Source organism: Oncorhynchus clarkii, chromosome 20 (assembly GCF_045791955.1).
Source record: "Oncorhynchus clarkii lewisi isolate Uvic-CL-2024 chromosome 20, UVic_Ocla_1.0, whole genome shotgun sequence".
In the NCBI taxonomy this organism is placed as follows: domain Eukaryota; kingdom Metazoa; phylum Chordata; class Actinopteri; order Salmoniformes; family Salmonidae; genus Oncorhynchus; species Oncorhynchus clarkii.
The window spans coordinates 1582922-1605095 of record NC_092166.1 but is presented as its reverse complement, the minus strand read 5'-3'; the positions used below and the strand labels follow the sequence as shown (position 1 = coordinate 1605095).

At 53.2% G+C, this 22174-nt stretch overlaps 1 protein-coding gene across 1 annotated transcript in view; it reads right to left on the bottom strand.

The window, feature by feature from the left end:
• Window positions 1–22174, bottom strand: part of LOC139377204 (macrophage mannose receptor 1-like) — a 102286-nt gene that overhangs the window by 54059 nt on the left and 26053 nt on the right. Inside the window, exons 14-16 of the mRNA XM_071120205.1 lie at window positions 21863–21938; window positions 21214–21367; window positions 18913–18951 (exon numbers count right to left, since the gene is read on the bottom strand). Coding sequence (XP_070976306.1) covers window positions 18913–18951; window positions 21214–21367; window positions 21863–21938 — 269 coding nt within the window. The remainder of the gene's footprint in view (window positions 1–18912; window positions 18952–21213; window positions 21368–21862; window positions 21939–22174) is intronic.

The following is a 22174-nucleotide window of genomic DNA, read 5'->3' as shown; positions in this document are numbered from 1 at the left end:
GAGGGAACTTATCTGCTCTGTGTCTAGGGGGGACTTGTCTGCTCAGTCTATAGAGGGAACTTGTCTGCTCGGTCTCTAGAGGGGACTTGTCTGCTCAGTCTTTAGAGGGAACTTGTCTGCTAGTTCTCTCGAGTAGACTTGTCTGCTCGGTCTCTAGAGGGAACTTGTCTGCTCGGTCTCTCGAGGAGACTTGTCTGCTCGGTCTCTCGAGGAGACTTATCTGCTAGGTCTCTAGAGGGGACATGTCTGCTCGGTCTCTAGAGGGAACTTGTCTGCTCGATCTCTAGAGGGGACTTGTCTGCTCGGTGTCTCGAGGAACTTGCCTGCTCGGTCTCTAGAGGGAACTTGTCTGCTCGGTCTCTCGAGGGGACTTGTCTGCACGGTCTCTCGAGGGGACTTGTCTGCTAGGTCTCTAGAGGGGACTTGTTTGCTCGGTCTCTAGAGGGGACTTGTCTGCTCGGTGTCTCGAGGAACTTGCCTGCTCGGTCTCTAGAGGGAACTTGTCTGCTCAGTCTCTCGAGGAGGCTTGTCTGCTCGGTCTCTCGAGGAGACTTGTCTGCTCGGTCTCTAGAGGGAACTTGTCTGCTCAGTCTCTCGAGGGAACTTGTCTGCTCAGTCTCTCGAGGATGCTTGTCTGCTCGGTCTCTAGAGGGAACTTGTCTGCTCGGTCTCTCGAGGAGACTTGTCTGCTCGGTCTCTAGAGGGGACATGTCTGCTTGGTCTCTAGAGGGGACTTGTCTGCTCGGTCTCTAGATGGGACATGTCTGCTTGGTCTCTAGAGGGGACTTGTCTGCTCGGTCTCTAGAGGGGACTTGTCTGCTCGGTGTCTAGAAGGAACTTGTCTGCTCGGTGTCTAGAGGGAACTTGTCTGCTCGGTCTCTAGAGGGAACTTGTCTGCTCGGTCTCTAGAGGGAACTTGTCTGCTCGGTGTCTAGAGGGAACTTGTCTGCTCGGTCTCTAGAGGAGACTTGTCTGCTCGGTCTCTAGAGGGGACTTGTCTGCTAGGTCTCTAGAGGGGACTTGTCTGCTAGGTCTCTAGAGGCGACTCGTCTGCTCGGTCTCTAGAGGCGACTCGTCTGCTCCGTCTCTAGAGGGAACATGTCTGCTCGGTGTTTACAGGGAACTTGTCTGCTCAGTCTCTAGAGGGGACTTGTCTGCTCAGTCTCTAGAGGGAACTTGTCTGCTAGGTCTCTCGAGGAGACTTGTCTGCTCGGTCTCTAGAGGGAACTTGTCTGCTCGGTCTCTAGAGGGAACTTGTCTGCTCGGTCTCTAGAGGGGACTTGGCTGCTCCGTCTCTCGAGGGGACTTGGCTGCTCAGTCTCTCGAGGGGACTTGTCTGCTCGGTCTCTAGAGGGAACTTGTCTGCTCGGTCTCTAGAGGGAACTTATCTGCTCGGTCTCTAGAGGGGACTTGTCTGCTCGGTCTCTAGAGGTAACTTGTCTGCTCGGTGTCGAGAGCGAACTTGTCTGCACGGTCTCTCGAGGGGACTTGTCTGCTATGTCTCTAGAGGGGACTTGTCTGCTCGGTCTCTAGAGGGAACTTGTCTGCTCGGTGTCGAGAGGGAACTTGTCTGCTCGGTCTCCAGAGGGACTTGTCTGCTCGGTCTCTCGAGGGGACTTGTCTGCTTGGTCTCTAGAGGGAACTTGTCTGCTCGGTCTCTACAGGGAACTTGTCTGCTCGGTGTCTAGGGGGGACTTGTCTGCTCAGTCTCTAGAGGGAACTTGTCTGCTCGGTGTCTAGAGGGGACTTGTCTGCTCGGTCTCTAGAGGGGACTTTTCTGCTCGGTCTCTTGAGGAGACTTGTCTGCTCGGTCTCTAGAGGGGGCTTGTCTGCTCGGTCTCTAGAGGGGACTTGTCTGCTCGGTGTCTAGAAGGAACTTGTCTGCTCGGTGTCTAGAGGGAACTTGTCTGCTCAGTCTCTAGAGGGAACTTGTCTGCTTGGTCTCTAGAGGGAACTTGTCTGCTCAGTGTCTAGAGGGAACTTGTCTGCTTGGTCTCTAGAGGGAACTTGTCTGCTCGGTGTATAGAGGGGACTTGTCTGCTCAGTCTCTAGAGGGAACTTGTCTGCTCGGTCTCTAGAGGGGACTTGTCTGCTCGGTCTCTTGAGGAGACTTGTCTGCTCGGTCTCTAGAGGGGACTTGTCTGCTCGGTCTCAAGAGGGAACTTGTCTGCTCGGTGTCTAGAGGGAACTTGTCTGCTCGGTCTCTAGAGGGAACTTGTCTGCTCGGTCTCTAGAGAGGACTTGTCTGCTAGGTCTCTAGAGCGGACTTGTCTGCTCGGTCTCTCGAGGGGACTTGTCTGCTAGGTCTCTCGAGGAGACTTGTCTGCTCGGTCTCTAGAGGGAACTTGTCTGCTCGGTCTCTAGAGGGAACTTGTCTGCTCGGTCTCTAGAGGGAACTTGTCTGCTCGGTCTCTAGAGGGAACTTGTCTGCTCGGTGTCTAGAGGGGACTTGTCTGCTCAGTCTCTAGAGGGAACTTGTCTGCTCGGTCTCTAGAGGGGACTTGTCTGCTCGGTCTCTTCAGGAGACTTGTCTGCTCGGTCTCTTGAGGAGACTTGTCTGCTTGGTCTCTAGAGAGGACTTATCTGCTCGGTCTCAAGAGGGAACTTGTCTGCTCGGTGTCTAGAGGGAACTTGTCTGCTCGGTCTCTAGAGGGAACTTGTCTGCTCGGTCTCTAGAGAGGACTTGTCTGCTAGGTCTCTAGAGCGGACTTGTCTGCTCGGTCTCTGGAGGGAACTTGTCTGCTCGGTCTCTCGAGGAGACTTGTCTGCTCGGTCTCTAGAGGGAACTTGTCTGCTCGGTCTCTAGAGGGCACTTGTCTGCTCAGTCTCAAGAGGGAACTTGTCTGCTCGGTGTCTAGAGGGAACTTGTCTGCTCGGTCTCTAGAGGGAACTTGTCTGCTCGGTCTCTAGTGTGAACTTGTCTGCTCGGTCTCTAGAGGGGACTTGTCTGCTCGGTCTCAAGAGGGAACTTGTCTGCTCGGTGTCTAGAGGGAACTTGTCTGCTCGGTCTCTAGAGGGAACTTGTCTGCTCGGTCTCTAGAGGGGACTTTTCTGCTCGGTCTCTTGAGGAGACTTGTCTGCTCGGTCTCTAGAGGGGGCTTGTCTGCTCGGTCTCTAGAGGGGACTTGTCTGCTCGGTGTCTAGAAGGAACTTGTCTGCTCGGTGTCTAGAGGGAACTTGTCTGCTCAGTCTCTAGAGGGAACTTGTCTGCTTGGTCTCTAGAGGGAACTTGTCTGCTCAGTGTCTAGAGGGAACTTGTCTGCTTGGTCTCTAGAGGGAACTTGTCTGCTCGGTGTATAGAGGGGACTTGTCTGCTCAGTCTCTAGAGGGAACTTGTCTGCTCGGTCTCTAGAGGGGACTTGTCTGCTCGGTCTCTTGAGGAGACTTGTCTGCTCGGTCTCTAGAGGGGACTTGTCTGCTCGGTCTCAAGAGGGAACTTGTCTGCTCGGTGTCTAGAGGGAACTTGTCTGCTCGGTCTCTAGAGGGAACTTGTCTGCTCGGTCTCTAGAGAGGACTTGTCTGCTAGGTCTCTAGAGCGGACTTGTCTGCTCGGTCTCTCGAGGGGACTTGTCTGCTAGGTCTCTCGAGGAGACTTGTCTGCTCGGTCTCTAGAGGGAACTTGTCTGCTCGGTCTCTAGAGGGAACTTGTCTGCTCGGTCTCTAGAGGGAACTTGTCTGCTCGGTCTCTAGAGGGAACTTGTCTGCTCGGTGTCTAGAGGGGACTTGTCTGCTCAGTCTCTAGAGGGAACTTGTCTGCTCGGTCTCTAGAGGGGACTTGTCTGCTCGGTCTCTTCAGGAGACTTGTCTGCTCGGTCTCTTGAGGAGACTTGTCTGCTTGGTCTCTAGAGAGGACTTATCTGCTCGGTCTCAAGAGGGAACTTGTCTGCTCGGTCTCTAGAGGGAACTTGTCTGCTCGGTCTCTAGAGAGGACTTGTCTGCTAGGTCTCTAGAGCGGACTTGTCTGCTCGGTCTCTGGAGGGAACTTGTCTGCTCGGTCTCTCGAGGAGACTTGTCTGCTCGGTCTCTAGAGGGAACTTGTCTGCTCGGTCTCTAGAGGGCACTTGTCTGCTCAGTCTCAAGAGGGAACTTGTCTGCTCGGTGTCTAGAGGGAACTTGTCTGCTCGGTCTCTAGAGGGAACTTGTCTGCTCGGTCTCTAGTGTGAACTTGTCTGCTCGGTCTCTAGAGGGGACTTGTCTGCTCGGTCTCAAGAGGGAACTTGTCTGCTCGGTGTCTAGAGGGAACTTGTCTGCTCGGTCTCTAGAGGGAACTTGTCTGCTCGGTCTCTAGAGAGGACTTGTCTGCTAGGTCTCTAGAGCGGACTTGTCTGCTCGGTCTCTAGAGGGAACTTGTCTGCTAGGTCTCTCGAGGAGACTTGTCTGCTCGGTCTCTAGAGGGAACTTGTCTGCTCGGTCTCTAGAGGGAACTTGTCTGCTCGGTCTCTAGAAGGAACTTGTCTGCTCGGTGTCTAGAGGGAACTTGTCTGCTCGGTCTCTAGAGGGAACTTGTCTGCTCGGTCTCTGAGGGAACTTGTCTGCTCGGTCTCTAGAGGGAACTTGTCTGCTCGGTCTCTAGAGGGAACTTGTCTGCTCGGTGTCTAGAGGGGACTTGTCTGCTCAGTCTCTAGAGGGAACTTGTCTGCTCGATCTCTAGAGGGGACTTGTCTGCTCGGTCTCTTGAGGAGACTTGTCTGCTCGGTCTCTAGAGGCGACTTGTCTGCTCGGTCTCTTGAGGAGACTTGTCTGCTCGGTCTCTAGAGAGGACTTGTCTGCTCGGTCTCAAGAGGGAACTTGTCTGCTCGGTGTCTAGAGGGAACTTGTCTGCTCGGTCTCTAGAGGGAACTTGTCTGCTCGGTCTCTAGAGAGGACTTGTCTGCTAGGTCTCTAGAGCGGACTTGTCTGCTCGGTCTTAGAGGGAACTTGTCTGCTAGGTCTCTCGAGGAGACTTGTCTGCTCGGTCTCTAGAGGGAACTTGTCTGCTCGGTCTCTAGAGGGAACTTGTCTGCTCGGTCTCTAGAGGGAACTTGTCTGCTCCGTCTCTCGAGGGGACTTGTCTGCTCAGTCTCTCGAGGGGACTTGTCTGCTAGGTCTCTCGAGGAGACTTGTCTGCTCGGTCTCTAGAGGGAACTTGTCTGCTCGGTCTCTAAAGGGAACTTGTCTGCTCGGTCTCTAGAGGGGACTTGTCTGCTCCGTCTCTTGAGGGGACTTGGCTGCTCAGTCTCTCGAGGGGACTTGTCTGCTCTGTCTCTAGAGGGAACTTGTCTGCTCAGTCTCTAGAGGGAACTTGTCTGCTCGGTCTCTAGAGGGATCTTGTCTGCTCGGTCTCTAGAGGGGACTAGTCTGCTCGGTCTCTAGAAGGAACTTGTCTGCTCGGTGTGGAGAGCGAACTTGTCTGCACTGTCTCTTGAGGGGACTTGTCTGCTATGTCTCTAGAGGGGACTTGTCTGCTCGGTCTCTAGAGGGAACTTGTCTGCTCGGTGTCGAGAGGGAACTTGTCTGCTCGGTCTCTAGAGGGACTTGTCTGCTCGGTCTCTCGAGGGGACTTGTCTGCTCAGTCTCTCGAGGGGACTTGTCTGCTCGGTCTCTAGAGGGAACTTGTCTGCTCGGTGTCTAGAGGGGACTTGTCTGCTCAGTCTCTAGAGGGAACTTGTCTGCTCGGTGTCTAGAGGGGACTTGTCTGCTCGGTCTCTTGAGGAGACTTGTCTGCTCGGTCTCTAGAGGGGTCTTGTCTGCTCGGTCTCAAGAGGGGACTTGTCTGCTCGGTGTCTAGAGGGAACTTGTCTGCTCGGTCTCTAGAGGGAACTTGTCTGCTCGGTCTCTAGTGTGAACTTGTCTGCTCGGTCTCTAGAGGGGACTTGTCTGCTCGGTCTCAAGAGGGAACTTGTCTGCTCGGTGTCTAGAGGGAACTTGTCTGCTCGGTCTCTAGAGGGAACTTGTCTGCTCGGTCTCTAGAGAGGACTTGTCTGCTAGGTCTCTAGAGCGGACTTGTCTGCTCGGTCTCTAGAGGGAACTTGTCTGCTAGGTCTCTCGAGGAGACTTGTCTGCTCGGTCTCTAGAGGGAACTTGTCTGCTCGGTCTCTAGAGGGAACTTGTCTGCTCGGTCTCTAGAAGGAACTTGTCTGCTCGGTGTCTAGAGGGAACTTGTCTGCTCGGTCTCTAGAGGGAACTTGTCTGCTCGGTCTCTGAGGGAACTTGTCTGCTCGGTCTCTAGAGGGAACTTGTCTGCTCGGTCTCTAGAGGGAACTTGTCTGCTCGGTGTCTAGAGGGGACTTGTCTGCTCAGTCTCTAGAGGGAACTTGTCTGCTCGATCTCTAGAGGGGACTTGTCTGCTCGGTCTCTTGAGGAGACTTGTCTGCTCGGTCTCTAGAGGCGACTTGTCTGCTCGGTCTCTTGAGGAGACTTGTCTGCTCGGTCTCTAGAGAGGACTTGTCTGCTCGGTCTCAAGAGGGAACTTGTCTGCTCGGTGTCTAGAGGGAACTTGTCTGCTCGGTCTCTAGAGGGAACTTGTCTGCTCGGTCTCTAGAGAGGACTTGTCTGCTAGGTCTCTAGAGCGGACTTGTCTGCTCGGTCTTAGAGGGAACTTGTCTGCTAGGTCTCTCGAGGAGACTTGTCTGCTCGGTCTCTAGAGGGAACTTGTCTGCTCGGTCTCTAGAGGGAACTTGTCTGCTCGGTCTCTAGAGGGAACTTGTCTGCTCCGTCTCTCGAGGGGACTTGTCTGCTCAGTCTCTCGAGGGGACTTGTCTGCTAGGTCTCTCGAGGAGACTTGTCTGCTCGGTCTCTAGAGGGAACTTGTCTGCTCGGTCTCTAAAGGGAACTTGTCTGCTCGGTCTCTAGAGGGGACTTGTCTGCTCCGTCTCTTGAGGGGACTTGTCTGCTCCGTCTCTTGAGGGGACTTGGCTGCTCAGTCTCTCGAGGGGACTTGTCTGCTCTGTCTCTAGAGGGAACTTGTCTGCTCAGTCTCTAGAGGGAACTTGTCTGCTCGGTCTCTAGAGGGATCTTGTCTGCTCGGTCTCTAGAGGGGACTAGTCTGCTCGGTCTCTAGAAGGAACTTGTCTGCTCGGTGTGGAGAGCGAACTTGTCTGCACTGTCTCTTGAGGGGACTTGTCTGCTATGTCTCTAGAGGGGACTTGTCTGCTCGGTCTCTAGAGGGAACTTGTCTGCTCGGTGTCGAGAGGGAACTTGTCTGCTCGGTCTCTAGAGGGACTTGTCTGCTCGGTCTCTCGAGGGGACTTGTCTGCTCAGTCTCTCGAGGGGACTTGTCTGCTCGGTCTCTAGAGGGAACTTGTCTGCTCGGTGTCTAGAGGGGACTTGTCTGCTCAGTCTCTAGAGGGAACTTGTCTGCTCGGTGTCTAGAGGGGACTTGTCTGCTCGGTCTCTTGAGGAGACTTGTCTGCTCGGTCTCTAGAGGGGTCTTGTCTGCTCGGTCTCAAGAGGGGACTTGTCTGCTCGGTGTCTAGAGGGAACTTGTCTGCTCGGTCTCTAGATGGAACTTGTCTGCTCGGTCTCTAGAGAGGACTTGTCTGCTAGGTCTCTAGAGCGGACTTGTCTGCTCGGTCTCTAGAGGGAACTTGTCTGCTAGGTCTCTCGAGGAGACTTGTCTGCTTGGTCTCTAGAGGGAACTTGTCTGCTCGGTCTCTAGAGGGAACTTGTCTGCTCGGTCTCTAGAGGGGACTTGTCTGCTCCGTCTCTCGAGGGGACTTGGCTGCTCAGTCTCTCGAGGGGACTTGTCTGCTAGGTCTCTCGAGGGGACTTGTCTGCTAGGTCTCTCGAGGAGACTTGTCTGCTCGGTCTCTAGAGGGAACTTGTCTGCTCGGTCTCTAAAGGGAACTTGTCTGCTCGGTCTCTAGAGGGGACTTGTCTGCTCCGTCTCTCGAGGGGACTTGGCTGCTCAGTCTCTCGAGGGGACTTGTCTGCTCGGTCTCTAGAGGGAACTTGTCTGCTCGGTCTCTAGAGGGAACTTGTCTGCTCGGACTCTAGATGGAACTTGTCTGCTCGGTCTCTAGAGGGGACTTGTCTGCTCGGTCTCTACAGGGAACTTGTCTCCTCGGTGTCGAGAGCGAACTTGTCTGCACGGTCTCTCTAGGGGACTTGTCTGCTATGTCTCTAGAGGGGACTTGTCTGCTCTGTCTCTAGAGGGAACTTGTCTGCTCGGTGTCGAGAGGGAACTTGTCTGCTCGGTGTCGAGAGGGAACTTGTCTGCTCGGTCTCTAGAGGGACTTGTCTGCTCGGTCTCTCGAGGGGACTTGTCTGCTCGGTCTCTAGAGGGAACTTGTCTGCTCGGTCTCTAGAGGGAACTTGTCTGCTCGGTGTCTAGAGGGGACTTGTCTGCTCAGTCTCTAGAGGGAACTTGTCTGCTCGGTGTCTAGAGGGAACTTGTCTGCTAGGTCTCTCGAGGAGACTTGTCTGCTCGGTCTCTAGAGGGAACTTGTCTGCTCGGTCTCTAGAGGGAACTTGTCTGCTCGGTCTCTAGAGGGGACTTGTCTGCTCCGTCTCTCGAGGGGACTTGGCTGCTCAGTCTCTCGAGGGGACTTGTCTGCTAGGTCTCTCGAGGAGACTTGTCTGCTCGGTCTCTAGAGGGAACTTGTGTGCTCGGTCTCTAAAGGGAACTTGTCTGCTCGGTCTCTAGAGGGGACTTGTCTGCTCCGTCTCTCGAGGGGACTTGGCTGCTCAGTCTCTCGAGGGGACTTGTCTGCTCGGTCTCTAGAGGGAACTTGTCTGCTTGGTCTCTAGAGGGAACTTGTCTGCTCGGACTCTAGATGGAACTTGTCTGCTCGGTCTCTAGAGGGGACTTGTCTGCTCGGTCTCTAGAGGGAACTTGTCTCCTCGGTGTCGAGAGCGAACTTGTCTGCACGGTCTCTCGAGGGGACTTGTCTGCTATGTCTCTAGAGGGGACTTGTCTGCTCGGTCTCTAGAGGGAACTTGTCTGCCCGGTGTCGAGAGGGAACTTGTCTGCTCGGTGTCGAGAGGGAACTTGTCTGCTCGGTCTCTAGAGGGACTTGTCTGCTCGGTCTCTCGAGGGGAGTTGTCTGCTCAGTCTCTCGAGGGGACTTGTCTGCTCGGTCTCTAGAGGGAACTTGTCTGCTCGGTCTCTAGAGGGAACTTGTCTGCTCGGTGTCTAGAGGGGACTTGTCTGCTCCGTCTCTAGAGGGAACTTGTCTGCTCGGTGTCTAGAGGGGACTTGTCTGCTCGGTCTCTCGAGGAGACTTGTCTGCTCGGTCTCTAGAGGGGACTTGTCTGTTCGGTCTCTTGAGGAGACTTGTCTGCTCGGTCTCTAGAGGGGACTTGTCTGCTCGGTCTCAAGAGGGAACTTGTCTGCTCGGTGTCTAGAGGGAACTTGTCTGCTCGGTGTCGAGAGGGAACTTGTCTGCTCGGTCTCTAGAGGGACTTGTCTGCTCGGTCTCTCGAGGGGACTTGTCTGCTCGGTCTCTAGAGGGAACTTGTCTGCTCGGTCTCTAGAGGGAACTTGTCTGCTCGGTGTCTAGAGGGGACTTGTCTGCTCAGTCTCTAGAGGGAACTTGTCTGCTCGGTGTCTAGAGGGAACTTGTCTGCTAGGTCTCTCGAGGAGACTTGTCTGCTCGGTCTCTAGAGGGAACTTGTCTGCTCGGTCTCTAGAGGGAACTTGTCTGCTCGGTCTCTAGAGGGGACTTGTCTGCTCCGTCTCTCGAGGGGACTTGGCTGCTCAGTCTCTCGAGGGGACTTGTCTGCTAGGTCTCTCGAGGAGACTTGTCTGCTCGGTCTCTAGAGGGAACTTGTCTGCTCGGTCTCTAAAGGGAACTTGTCTGCTCGGTCTCTAGAGGGGACTTGTCTGCTCCGTCTCTCGAGGGGACTTGGCTGCTCAGTCTCTCGAGGGGACTTGTCTGCTCGGACTCTAGAGGGAACTTGTCTGCTTGGTCTCTAGAGGGAACTTGTCTCCTCGGTGTCGAGAGGGAACTTGTCTGCTCGGTCTCTAGAGGGAACTTGTCTGCTTGGTCTCTAGAGGGGACTTGTCTGCTTGGTCTCTAGATGGAACTTGTCTGCTCGGTCTCTAGAGGGAACTTGTCTCCTCGGTGTCGAGAGCGAACTTGTCTGCACGGTCTCTCGAGGGGACTTGTCTGCTATGTCTCTAGAGGGGACTTGTCTGCTCGGTCTCTAGAGGGAACTTGTCTGCTCGGTGTCGAGAGGGAACTTGTCTGCTCGGTGTCGAGAGGGAACTTGTCTGCTCGGTCTCTAGAGGGACTTGTCTGCTCGGTCTCTCGAGGGAACTTGTCTGCTCGGTGTCTAGAGGGGACTTGTCTGCTCCGTCTCTAGAGGGAACTTGTCTGCTCGGTGTCTAGAGGGGACTTGTCTGCTCGGTCTCTCGAGGAGACTTGTCTGCTCGGTCTCTAGAGGGGACTTGTCTGTTCGGTCTCTTGAGGAGACTTGTCTGCTCGGTCTCTAGAGGGGACTTGTCTGCTCGGTCTCAAGAGGGAACTTGTCTGCTCGTTCTCTAGAGGGAACTTGTCTGCTCAGTGTTTACAGGGAACTTGTCTGCTTGGTGTCTCGAGAGACTTGCCTGCTCGGTCTCTAGAGGGAACTTGTCTACTCGGTCTCTCGAGGGGACTTGTCTGCACTGTCTCTCGAGGGGACTTGTCTGCTAGGTCTCTAGAGGGGACTTGTCTGCTAGGTCTCTAGAGGGGACTTGTCTGCTCGGTCTCTAGAGGGAACTTGTCTGCTCGGTTTTGAGAGCGAACTTGTCTGCTCGGTCTCTAGAGGGGGCTTGTCTGCTCGGTCTCTAGAGGGGGCTTGTCTGCTCGGTCTCTAGAGGGGACTTGTCTGCTCTATGTCTAGAAGGAACTTGTCTGCTCGGTGTCTAGAGGGAACTTGTCTGCTCGGTCTCTAGAGGGAACTTGTCCGCTCGGTGTATAGAGGGGACTTGTCTGCTAGGTCTCTAGAGGGGACTTGTCTGCTAGGTCTCTAGAGGGGACTTGTCTGCTCTGTCTCTAGAGGGAACTTGTCTGCTCGGTGTTTTCAGGGAACTTGTCTGCTCGGTCTCTAGAAGGAACTTGTCTACTCGGTCTCTCGAGGGGACTTGTCTGCTCGGTCTCTAAAGGGAACTTGTCTGTACAGTCTCTCGAGGAGGCTTGTCTGCTCGGTCTCTCGAGGAGACTTTTCTGCTCGGTCTCTAGAGGGAACTTGTCTGCTCAGTTTCTCGAGGGAACTTGTCTGCTCAGTCTCTCGAGGATGCTTGTCTGCTCGGTCTCTAGAGGGAACTTGTCTGCTCGGTCTCTCGAGGATACTTGTCTGCTCGGTCTCTAGAGGGGACTTGTCTGTTCGGTCTCTAGAGGGGACTTGTCTGCTTGGTCTCTAGAGGGGACTTATCTGCTCGGTGTCTAGAAGGAACTTGTCTGCTCGGTGTCTAGAGGGAACTTGTCTGCTCGGTCTCTAGAGGGAACTTGTCTGCTCGGTCTCTAGAGGGAAATTGTCTGCTCGGTGTCTAGAGGGAACTTGTCTGCTCGGTCTCTAGAGGGAAATTGTCTGCTCGGTCTCTAGAGGGGACTTGTCTGCTAGGTCTCTAGAGGGGACTTGTCTGCTAGGTCTCTAGAGGCGACTTGTCTGCTCGGTCTCTAGAGGGAACTTGTCTGCTCGGTGTTTACAGGGAACTTGTCTGCTCGGTCTCTAGAAGGAACTTGTCTACTCGGTCTCTCGAGGGGACTTGTCTGCTCGGTCTCTAGAGGGAACTTGTCTGCTCAGTCTCTCGAGGAGGCTTGTCTGCTCGGTCTCTCGAGGAGACTTTTCTGCTCGGTCTCTAGAGGAAACTTGTCTGCTCAGTCTCTCGAGGGAACTTGTCTGCTCAGTCTCTCAAGGATGCTTGTCTGCTCGGTCTCTAGAGGGAACTTGTCTGCTCGGTCTCTCGAGGAGACTTGTCTGCTCGGTCTCTAGAGGGGACTTGTCTGTTCGGTCTCTAGAGGGGACTTGTCTGCTTGGTCTCTAGAGGGGACTTTTCTGCTCGGTCTCTAGAGGAAACTTGTCTGCTCAGTCTCTCGAGGGAACTTGTCTGCTCAGTCTCTCAAGGATGCTTGTCTGCTCGGTCTCTAGAGGGAACTTGTCTGCTCGGTCTCTCGAGGACACTTGTCTGCTCGGTCTCTAGAGGGGACTTGTCTGTTCGGTCTCTAGAGGGGACTTGTCTGCTTGGTCTCTAGAGGGGACTTATCTGCTCGGTGTCTAGAAGGAACTTGTCTGCTCGGTGTCTAGAGGGAACTTGTCTGCTCGGTCTCTAGAGGGAACTTGTCTGCTCAGTCTCTAGAGGGAACTTGTCTGCTCGGTGTCTAGAGGGAACTTGTCTGCTCGGTCTCTAGAGGGAACTTGTCTGCTAGTTCTCTAGAGGGAACTTGTCTGCTCGGTGTCTAGAGGGAACTTGTCTGCTCGGTCTCTAGAGGGAACTTGTCTGCTCGGTCTCTAGAGGGGACTTGTCTGCTAGGTCTCTAGAGCGGACTTGTCTGCTCGGTTTTGAGAGCGAACTTGTCTGCTCGGTCTCTAGAGGGGGCTTGTCTGCTCGGTCTCTAGAGGGGGCTTGTCTGCTCGGTGTCTAGAAGGAACTTGTCTGCTCGGTCTCTAGAGGGAACTTATCCGCTTGGTGTCTAGAGGGGACTTGTCTGCTAGGTCTCTAGAGGGGACTTGTCTGCTAGGTCTCTAGAGGGGACTTGTCTGCACGGTCTCTCGAGGGGACTTGTCTGCACGGTCTCTCGAGGGGAGTTGTCTGCTAGGTCTCTAGAGGGGACTTGTCTGCTCGGTCTCTAGAGGGAACTTGTCTGCTCTGTGTTTACAGGGAACTTGTCTGCTCGGTCTCTCGAGGGGACTTGTCAGCACGTTCTCTCGAGGGGACTTGTCTGCACGGTCTCTCGAGGGGACTTGTCTGCTAGGTTTTTAGAGGGGACTTGTCTGCTCGGTCTCTAGAGGGAACTTGTCTGCTCGGTCTCTAGAGGGGACTTGTCTGCTCGGTTTCTAGAGGGAACTCGTCTGCTAGGTCTCTCGAGGAGACTTGTCTGCTCGGTCTCTAGAGGGAACTTGTCTGCTCGGTCTCTAGAGGGAACTTGTCTTCTCGGTCTCTATAGGGGACTTGTCTGCTCGGTCTCTCGAGGAGATTTGGCTGCTCAGTCTATAGAGGGAACTTGTCTGCTCGGTGTCCAGAGGGGACTTGTCTGCTCGGTCTCTCGAGGAGACTTGTCTGCTCGGTCTCTAGAGGGGACTTGTCTGCTCGGTCTCTAGAGGGGACTTGTCTGCTAGGTCTCTCGAGGATGCTTGTCTGCTCGGTCTCTAGAGGGAACTTGTCTGCTCGGTCTCTCGAGGAGACTTGTCTGCTCGGTCTCTAGAGGGGACTTGTCTGCTTGGTCTCTAGAGGGGACTTGTCTGCTCGGTGTCTAGAAGGAACTTGTCTGCTCGGTGTCTAGAGGGAACTTGCCTGCTCGGTCTCTAGAGGGAACTTGTCTGCTCGGTCTCTATAGGGAACTTGTCTGCTCGGTCTCTAGAGGGAACTTGTCTGCTCGGTCTCTAGAGCTGACTTGTCTGCTCGGTCACTAGAGGGAACTTGTCTGCTCGGTGTCGAGAGCGAACTTGTCTGCACGGTCTCTCGAGGGGACTTGTCTGCTCGGTCTCTAGAGGGAACTTGTCTGCTCGGTGTCGAGAGGGAACTTGTCTGCTCGGTCTCTAGAGGGACTTGTCTGCTCGGTCTCTCGAGGGGACTTGTCTGCTCAGTCTCTTGAGGGGACTTGTCTCCTCGGACTCTAGAGGGAACTTGTCTGCTCGGTGTCTAGAGGGGACTTGTCTGCTCGGTCTTTAGAGGGAACTTGTCTGCTCAGTCGCTAGAGGGAACTTGTCTGCTCGATGTCTAGAGGGGACTTGTCTACTCGGTCTCTCGAGGGGACTTGTCTGCACAGTTTCTCGAGGGGACTTGTCTGCTAGGTCTCTAGAGGGGACTTGTCTGCTCGGTCTCTAGAGGGAACTTGTCTGCTCAGGCTCTAGAGGGAACTTGTCTGCTCGGTCTCTAGAGGGAACTTGTCTGCTCGGTGTCGAGAGGGAACTTGTCTGCTCGGTCTCTAGAGGGACTTGTCTGCTCAGTCTCTCGAGGGGACTTGTCTGCTCGGTCTCTAGAGGGAACTTGTCTGCTCGGTCTCTAGAGGGAACTTGTCTGCTCGGTGTCTAGAGGGAACTTGCCTGCTCGGTCTCTAGAGGGAACTTGTCTGCTCGGTCTCTATAGGGAACTTGTCTGCTCGGTCTCTAGAGGGAACTTGTCTGCTCGGTCTCTAGAGCTGACTTGTCTGCTCGGTCACTAGAGGGAACTTGTCTGCTCGGTGTCGAGAGCGAACTTGTCTGCACGGTCTCTCGAGGGGACTTGTCTGCTCGGTCTCTAGAGGGAACTTGTCTGCTCGGTGTCGAGAGGGAACTTGTCTGCTCGGTCTCTAGAGGGACTTGTCTGCTCGGTCTCTCGAGGGGACTTGTCTGCTCAGTCTCTTGAGGGGACTTGTCTCCTCGGACTCTAGAGGGAACTTGTCTGCTCGGTGTCTAGAGGGGACTTGTCTGCTCGGTCTGTAGAGGGAACTTGTCTGCTCAGTCGCTAGAGGGAACTTGTCTGCTCGATGTCTAGAGGGGACTTGTCTACTCGGTCTCTCGAGGGGACTTGTCTGCACAGTTTCTCGAGGGGACTTGTCTGCTAGGTCTCTAGAGGGGACTTGTCTGCTCGGTCTCTAGAGGGAACTTGTCTGCTCAGGCTCTAGAGGGAACTTGTCTGCTCGGTCTCTAGAGGGAACTTGTCTGCTCGGTGTCGAGAGGGAACTTGTCTGCTCGGTCTCTAGAGGGACTTGTCTGCTCAGTCTCTCGAGGGGACTTGTCTGCTCGGTCTCTAGAGGGAACTTGTCTGCTCGGTCTCTAGAGGGAACTTGTCTGCTCGGTGTCTAGAGGGGACTTGTCTGCTCAGTCTCTAGAGGGAACTTGTCTGCTCGATGTCTAGAGGGGACTTGTCTGCTCGGTCTCTCGAGGAGACTTGTTTGCTTGGTCTCTAGAGGGACTTGTCTGCTCGGTCACTCGAGGGGACTTGTCTGCTCAGTCTCTCGAGGGGACTTGTCTGCTCGGTCTCTAGAGGGAACTTGTCTGCTAGGTGTCTAGAGGGGACTTGTCTGCTCGGTCTCTCGAGGAGACTTGTCTGCTCGGTCTCTAGAGGGGACTTGTCTGCTCGGTCTCTTGAGGAGACTTGTCTGCTCGGTCTCTAGAGGGGACTTGTCTGCTAGGTGTCTAGAGGGGACTTGTCTGCTCGGTCTCTCGAGGAGACTTGTCTGCTCGGTCTCTAGAGGGGACTTGTCTGCTCGGTCTCTTGAGGAGACTTGTCTGCTCGGTCTCTAGAGGGAACTTGTCTGCTCGGTCTCTAGAGGGAACTTGTCTGCTCGGTGTCTAGAGGGAACTTGTCTGCTCGGTCTCTAGAGGGAACTTGTCTGCTCGGTCTCTAGAGGGGACTTGTCTGCTAGGTCTCTAGAAGGGACTTGTCTGCTCGGTCTCTAGAGGGAACTTGTCTGCTCGGTGTTTACAGGGAACTTGTCTGCTCGGTGTCTCGAGGGACTTGCCTGCTCGGTCTCTAGAGGGAACTTGTCTACTCGGTCTCTCGAGGGGACTTGTCTGCACGGTCTCTCGAGGGGACTTGTCTGCTAGGTCTCTAGAGTGGACTTGTCTGCTTGGTCTCTAGAGGGGACTTGTCTGCTCGGTGTCTAGAAGGAACTTGTCTGCTCGGTGTCTAGAGGGAACTTGTCTGCTCGGTCTCTAGAGGGAACTTGTCTGCTCGGTCTCTAGAGGGAACTTGTCTGCTCGGTCTCTAGAGGGAACTTGTCTGCTCGGTCTCTAGAGGGGACTTGTCTGCTCGGTCTCTAGAGGGAACTAGTCTGCTCGGTGTCGAGAGCGAACTTGTCTGCTCGGTCTCTCGAGGGGACTTGTCTCCTAGGTCTCTAGAGGGGACTTGTCTGCTCGGTCTCTAGAGGGAACTTGTCTACTCGGTCTCTAGAGGGGACTTGTCTGCACGTTCTCTCGAGGGGACTTGTCTGCTAGGTCTCTAGAAGGATCTTGTCTGCTCGGTCTCTAGAGGGAACTTGTCTGCTAGGTGTCTAGAGGGAACTTGGCTGCTCGGTCTCTAGAGGGGACTTTTCTGCTCGGTCTCTAGAGGGAACTTGTCTGCTCGGTGTCGAGAGCGAACTTTTCTGCACGGTCTCTCGAGGGGACTTGTCTGCTAGGTCTCTAGAGGGGACTTGTCTGCTCGGTCTCTAGAGGGAACTTGTCTGCTCGGTGTCGAGAGGGAACTTGTCTGCTCGGTCTCAAGAGGGACTTGTCTGCTCGGTCTCTCGAGGGGACTTGTCTTCTCAGTCTCTCAAGGGGACTTGTCTGCTCGGTCTCTAGAGGGAACTTGTCTGCTCGGTCTCTAGAGGGAACTTGTCTGCTCTGTGTCTAGAGGGGACTTGTCTGCTCAGTCTCTAGAGGGAACTTGTCTGCTCGGTGTCTAGAGGGCACTTGTCTGCTCGGTCTCTAGAGGGGACTTGTCTGCTAGGTCTCTCGAGGAGGCTTGTCTGCTCGGTCTCTAGAGGGAACTTGTCTGCTCGGTCTCTTGAGGAGACTTGTCTGCTCAGTCTCTCGAGGGGACTTGTCTGCTCGGTCTCTAGAGGGAACTTGTCTGCTAGGTGTCTAGAGGGGACTTGTCTGCTCGGTCTCTAGAGGGGACTTGTCTGCTCGGTCTCTTGAGGAGACTTGTCTGCTCGGTCTCTAGAGGGGACTTGTCTGCTAGGTGTCTAGAGGGGACTTGTCTGCTCGGTCTCTCGAGGAGACTTGTCTGCTCGGTCTCTAGAGGGGACTTGTCTGCTCGGTCTCTTGAGGTGACTTGTCTGCTCGGTCTCTAGAGGGAACTTGTCTGCTCGGTCTCTAGAGGGAACTTGTCTGCTCGGTGTCTAGAGGGAACTTGTCTGCGCGGTCTCTAGAGGGAACTTGTCTGCTCGGTCTCTAGAGGGGACTTGTCTGCTAGGTCTCTAGAAGGGACTTGTCTGCTCGGTCTCTAGAGGGAACTTGTCTGCTCGGTGTTTACAGGGAACTTGTCTGCTCGGTGTCTCGAGGGACTTGCCTGCTCGGTCTCTAGAGGGAACTTGTCTACTCGGTCTCTCGAGGGGACTTGTCTGCACGGTCTCTCGAGGGGACTTGTCTGCTAGGTCTCTAGAGTGGACTTGTCTGCTTGGTCTCTAGAGGGGACTTGTCTGCTCGGTGTCTAGAAGGAACTTGTCTGCTCGGTGTCTAGAGGGAACTTGTCTGCTCGGTCTCTAGAGGGAACTTGTCTGCTCGGTCTCTAGAGGGAACTTGTCTGCTCGGTCTCTAGAGGGAACTTGTCTGCTCGGTCTCTAGAGGGAACTTGTCTGCTCGGTCTCTAGAGGGGACTTGTCTGCTCGGTCTCTAGAGGGAACTTGTCTGCTCGGTGTCGAGAGCGAACTTGTCTGCACGGTCTCTCGAGGGGACTTGTCTCCTAGGTCTCTAGAGGGGACTTGTCTGCTCGGTCTCTAGAGGGAACTTGTCTACTCGGTCTCTAGAGGGGACTTGTCTGCACGTTCTCTCGAGGGGACTTGTCTGCTAGGTCTCTAGAAGGATCTTGTCTGCTCGGTCTCTCGAGGGGACTTGTCTGCTAGGTCTCTAGAGGGGACTTGTCTGCTCGGTCTCTAGAGGGAACTTGTCTGCTCGTTGTTGAGAGCGAACTTGTCTGCTCGGTCTCTAGAGGGAACTTGGCTGCTCGGTCTCTAGAGGGGACTTGTCTGCTCGGTCTCTAGAGGGAACTTGTCTGCTCGGTGTCGAGAGCGAACTTGTCTGCACGGTCTCTCGAGGGGACTTGTCTGCTAGGTCTCTAGAGGGGACTTGTCTGCTCGGTCTCTAGAGGGAACTTGTCTGCTCGGTGTCGAGAGGGAACTTGTCTGCTCGGTCTCAAGAGGGACTTGTCTGCTCGGTCTCTCGAGGGGACTTGTCTTCTCAGTCTCTCGAGGGGACTTGTTTGCTCGGTCTCTAGAGGGAACTTGTCTGCTCGGTCTCTAGAGGGAACTTGTCTGCTCTGTGTCTAGAGGGGACTTGTCTGCTCAGTCTCTAGAGGGAACTTGTCTGCTCGGTGTCTAGAGGGCACTTGTCTGCTCGGTCTCTAGAGGGGACTTGTCTGCTAGGTCTCTCGAGGAGGCGTGTCTGCTCGGTCTCTAGAGGGAACTTGTCTGCTCGGTCTCTTGAGGAGACTTGTCTGCTCGGTCTCTAGAGGGGACTTGTCTGCTCGGTCTCTAGAGGGAACTTGTCTGCTCGGTGTTTACAGGGAACTTGTCTGCTCGGTGTCTCGAGGGACTTGCCTGCTCGGTCTCTAGAGGGAACTTGTCTACTCGGTCTCTCGAGGGGACTTGTCTGCACGGTCTCTCGAGGGGACTTGTCTGCTAGGTCTCTAGAGGGGACTTGTCTGCTCGGTCTCTAGAGGGAACTTGTCTGCTCGTTGTTGAGAGCGAACTTGTCTGCTCGGTCTCTAGAGGGAACTTGTCTGCTCGGTCTCTCGAGGGGACTTGTTTGCTCGGTCTCTCGAGGGGACTTGTCTGCTCGGTCTCTAGAGGGAACTTGTCTGCTCGGTCTCTAGAGGGAACTTGTCTTCTCGGTCTCTAGAGGGGACTTGTCTGCTTGGTCTCTAGAGGGGACTTGTCCTCTAGGTCTCTAGAGGGGACTTGTCCGCTAGGTCTCTCGACTTGTCAGAGGCCTTTTGGACTGCGTTCCAAAGTTCACACTAGCATACCGCAATGCGTCCTCAAAATATTTATACTTTTAATGTGGTGAGCTCATTCATTTAAGAGTGATAGACAACTCATCAACACTTGCCAAAATTTTCCAGGGAGTCCTGGGAGCTATGGGATGCGTACTGTCAAGGGGACTTACCAGGGATGGTGTTGCTGGTAGGAGGTAGTGGGGTCACTCCTGTAATGCCACAGAGAAAAGAGGAGGAGAATGTAGAAGACAGGAGGAGAGAGAAGACTGTGTTAGCTCACCAAGCTAAAGCCTTACTAATCATGCACGTGAGGTCGACTAAAATACTTCCGTCCCACAGACAGAGGCGCTACATCCTGAATGTCTTCCTTTTATAGTGTTGCACTTTTGACCACAACCTCATGGGCGGCGCACCTAGTGGCCGGAGACTTTAATGCAGGGAAACAAATCAGTTTTACCTCATTTCTACCAGCATATTACATGTGCAACCAGAGAAGAAAAAAAAACACTAGACCACCTTTACTCCACCCACAGAGACACATACAAAGATTTCCCTCGCTCTCCATTTGGCAAATCTGATCATAACTATCCACCTGATTCCTGTTTACAAGCAATAACTTAAGCAGGAAGTACCAGTGACTCGCTCAATTTGGAAGTGTTCAGATGACGCAGATGCTAAGCTACAGCTACTGTTTTACTATTTTACTAGCACAGACTGGAAAATGTTCTCGGATTCTTCCGATGGCATTGAGTACACCACATCAGTCAATGGCTTCATCAATAAGTGCATCGACGACGTCGTCCCCACAGTACATACATACCTCAACCAGAAGCTATGGATTACAGGCAACATCTGCACTGAGCTAAAGGGTAGAGCTGCCGCTTTCAAGTAGAAGGACTCTTTCCCGGAAACTTATCAGAAATACCGCTATGCCCTTCAATTAACCATCAAACAGGCAAAGCATCAATACAGGACAAAGATTGAATTCCACTACACCGGCTCCGATGCTCGTCGGATGTGGCAGGGCTTGCAAACTATTACAGACTACAAAGGGAATCACAGCCGCGAGCTGCCCAATAATGCGAGCCTACCAGACGAGCTAAATTACTTTTATGTGTGCTTCGAGTCAAGCAACACTGAAGCATGCATGAGAGCACCAGCTGTTCTGGACGGCTGTGTGATCATGCTCTCCGTAGCCGATGTGAGAACGACCTTTAAATAGGTCGACATTCACAAGGCCGCAGGGCCGGACGGATTACCAGGATGAAACATGAAACATGTTTCAAGCAGATTACCATAGAGCCTGTGCCCAAGAACACCAAGGTAACCTGCCTAAATGACGACCGACCCGCAGCACTCACATCTATAGCCATGAAGTGCTTTGAAAGGCTGGTCATGGCTCACAACACCATTATCCCAGACACCCTAGACCCACTCCAATTTGCATACCGCCCAAACAGATCCACAGATGACGCAATCTCTATTGCACTCCACACTGCCCTTTCCCACCTGGACAAAAGGAACACCTACGTGAAAATGCTATTCATTGACTACAGCTCAGCGTTCAACACCATAGTGTCCTCAAAGCTCATCACTAAGCTAAGGACCCTGGGACTAAACACCCCCCTCTGCAACTGTTTCCTGGACTTCCTGACGGGCCACCCCCAGGTGGAAATGGTAAGTAACAACACATCTGCCACGCTGATCCTCAACACAGGGGCCTCTGAGGGGTGCGGGCTCAGTCCCCTCCTGTACTCCCTGTTCACCCGCGACTGCGTGGTCAAGCATGACTCCAACACCATCATTAAGTTTGCTGATGACACAACAGTGGTAGGCCTGATCACCGACAACGATGAGACAGCCTATAGGGAGGAGGTCAGAGACCTGACCGTGTGGTGCAAAGAGAACAACCTCTCCCTCAACATGATCAAGACAAAGCAGATGATCATGGACTACAGGAAAAGGAGGGCCAAGCACACGCCCCAATTCTCATCGACAGGACTGTAGTGGAGCAGGTTGAGAGCTTCAAGTTCCTTGGTGTCCACATCACCAACAAACTATCATGGTCCAAACACACCAAGACAGTCATGAAGAGAGCACGACAACTGCTATTCCCCTCAGTAGGCTGAAAAGGTGTCTCATGGATCCTCAGATCCTCAAAAAGTTCTACAGATGCACCACTAAGAGCATCAACTGGTTGCATCAACGCCTGGTATGGGAACTGAGATGCAGTGCCTTAGACCGCTGCGCCACTCGGTAGCCCCATATAGCCTCGCTACTGTTATTTTATTGATGCTCTTTAATTATTTGTTATTTTTAGATTTTCTTTTTTTCTTCTTTTTCAATTAAATGTTTTCTTTATTCATTTTGAGAGACTCCATACATTACATTAGTTATTGTAGCCATACATTACATTACATTACCTTTAGGGATCTCACACAGCCAGTTATTGTAGCCATACAGTACATTACCTTTCGGGATCTCACACAGCCAGTCGTTGTAGTCCTCACAGTTTACATCGTTCCAGGATCCCTCTTCATCCCAGTAAGAGTTCCTCATCTCAGCACAGGACTCCACGCCGTTGTAGTTGTTGGGTTCCCCCTCCATCCAGTGTTGGAAGGACAGCTGAGGACAAACACATTTGTAAGAGAAACTTTCCCATGAGGTAGTAGTAGTAGTAATATTACTATTGCTAGCAGTATTACTATTAGTAGTAGTACTACTATTAGTAGTAGTAGAAGTATTACTATTAGTAGTAGTAATATTACTATTGCTAGCAGTATTACTATTAGTAGTAGTACTACTATTAGTAGTAGTAGTAGTATTATTATTAGTAGTAGTAGTAGTATTACTATTACTAGCAGTATTACTATTAGTTGTAGTATTACTATTAGTAGTAGCTGTCGCAGTAGTAGTAGTATTAGTAGCAGTGGTAGTAGTAGTAGTCGTATTAGTAGCAGTATTACTATTAGTAGCAGTAGTATTAGTATTCATTATAAATAGAAGTAGTAGTAGTAGTAGTACTAGTAGTATTACTATTATAAGTAGTAGTTGTAGTAGCATTACTATTAGTATTATAATTAGTAGAAGTAGTAGTATTATTATGTGAACATAACTCACTGGCGACCCATCAGTCCAGGCGTAGCCAGTGTTGGGATCCTGAGCACTCAGACCGATCCAGGAAGTTCCACCATGGCTAATGTATACAAAACAATACTATAGTATCACCATGGTTACGGTATCCAGAACAATACTACATTATCACATATTATCGAGCAAACAGCTGGGGGCAGGGCTTTCTCCTATAGAGCTCCATTTTTATGGAATGGTCTGCCTACCCATGTGAGAGACGCAGACTCGGTCTCAACCTTTAAGTCTTTATTGAAGACTCATCTCTTCAGTGGGTCATATGATTGAGTGTAGTCTGGGCCA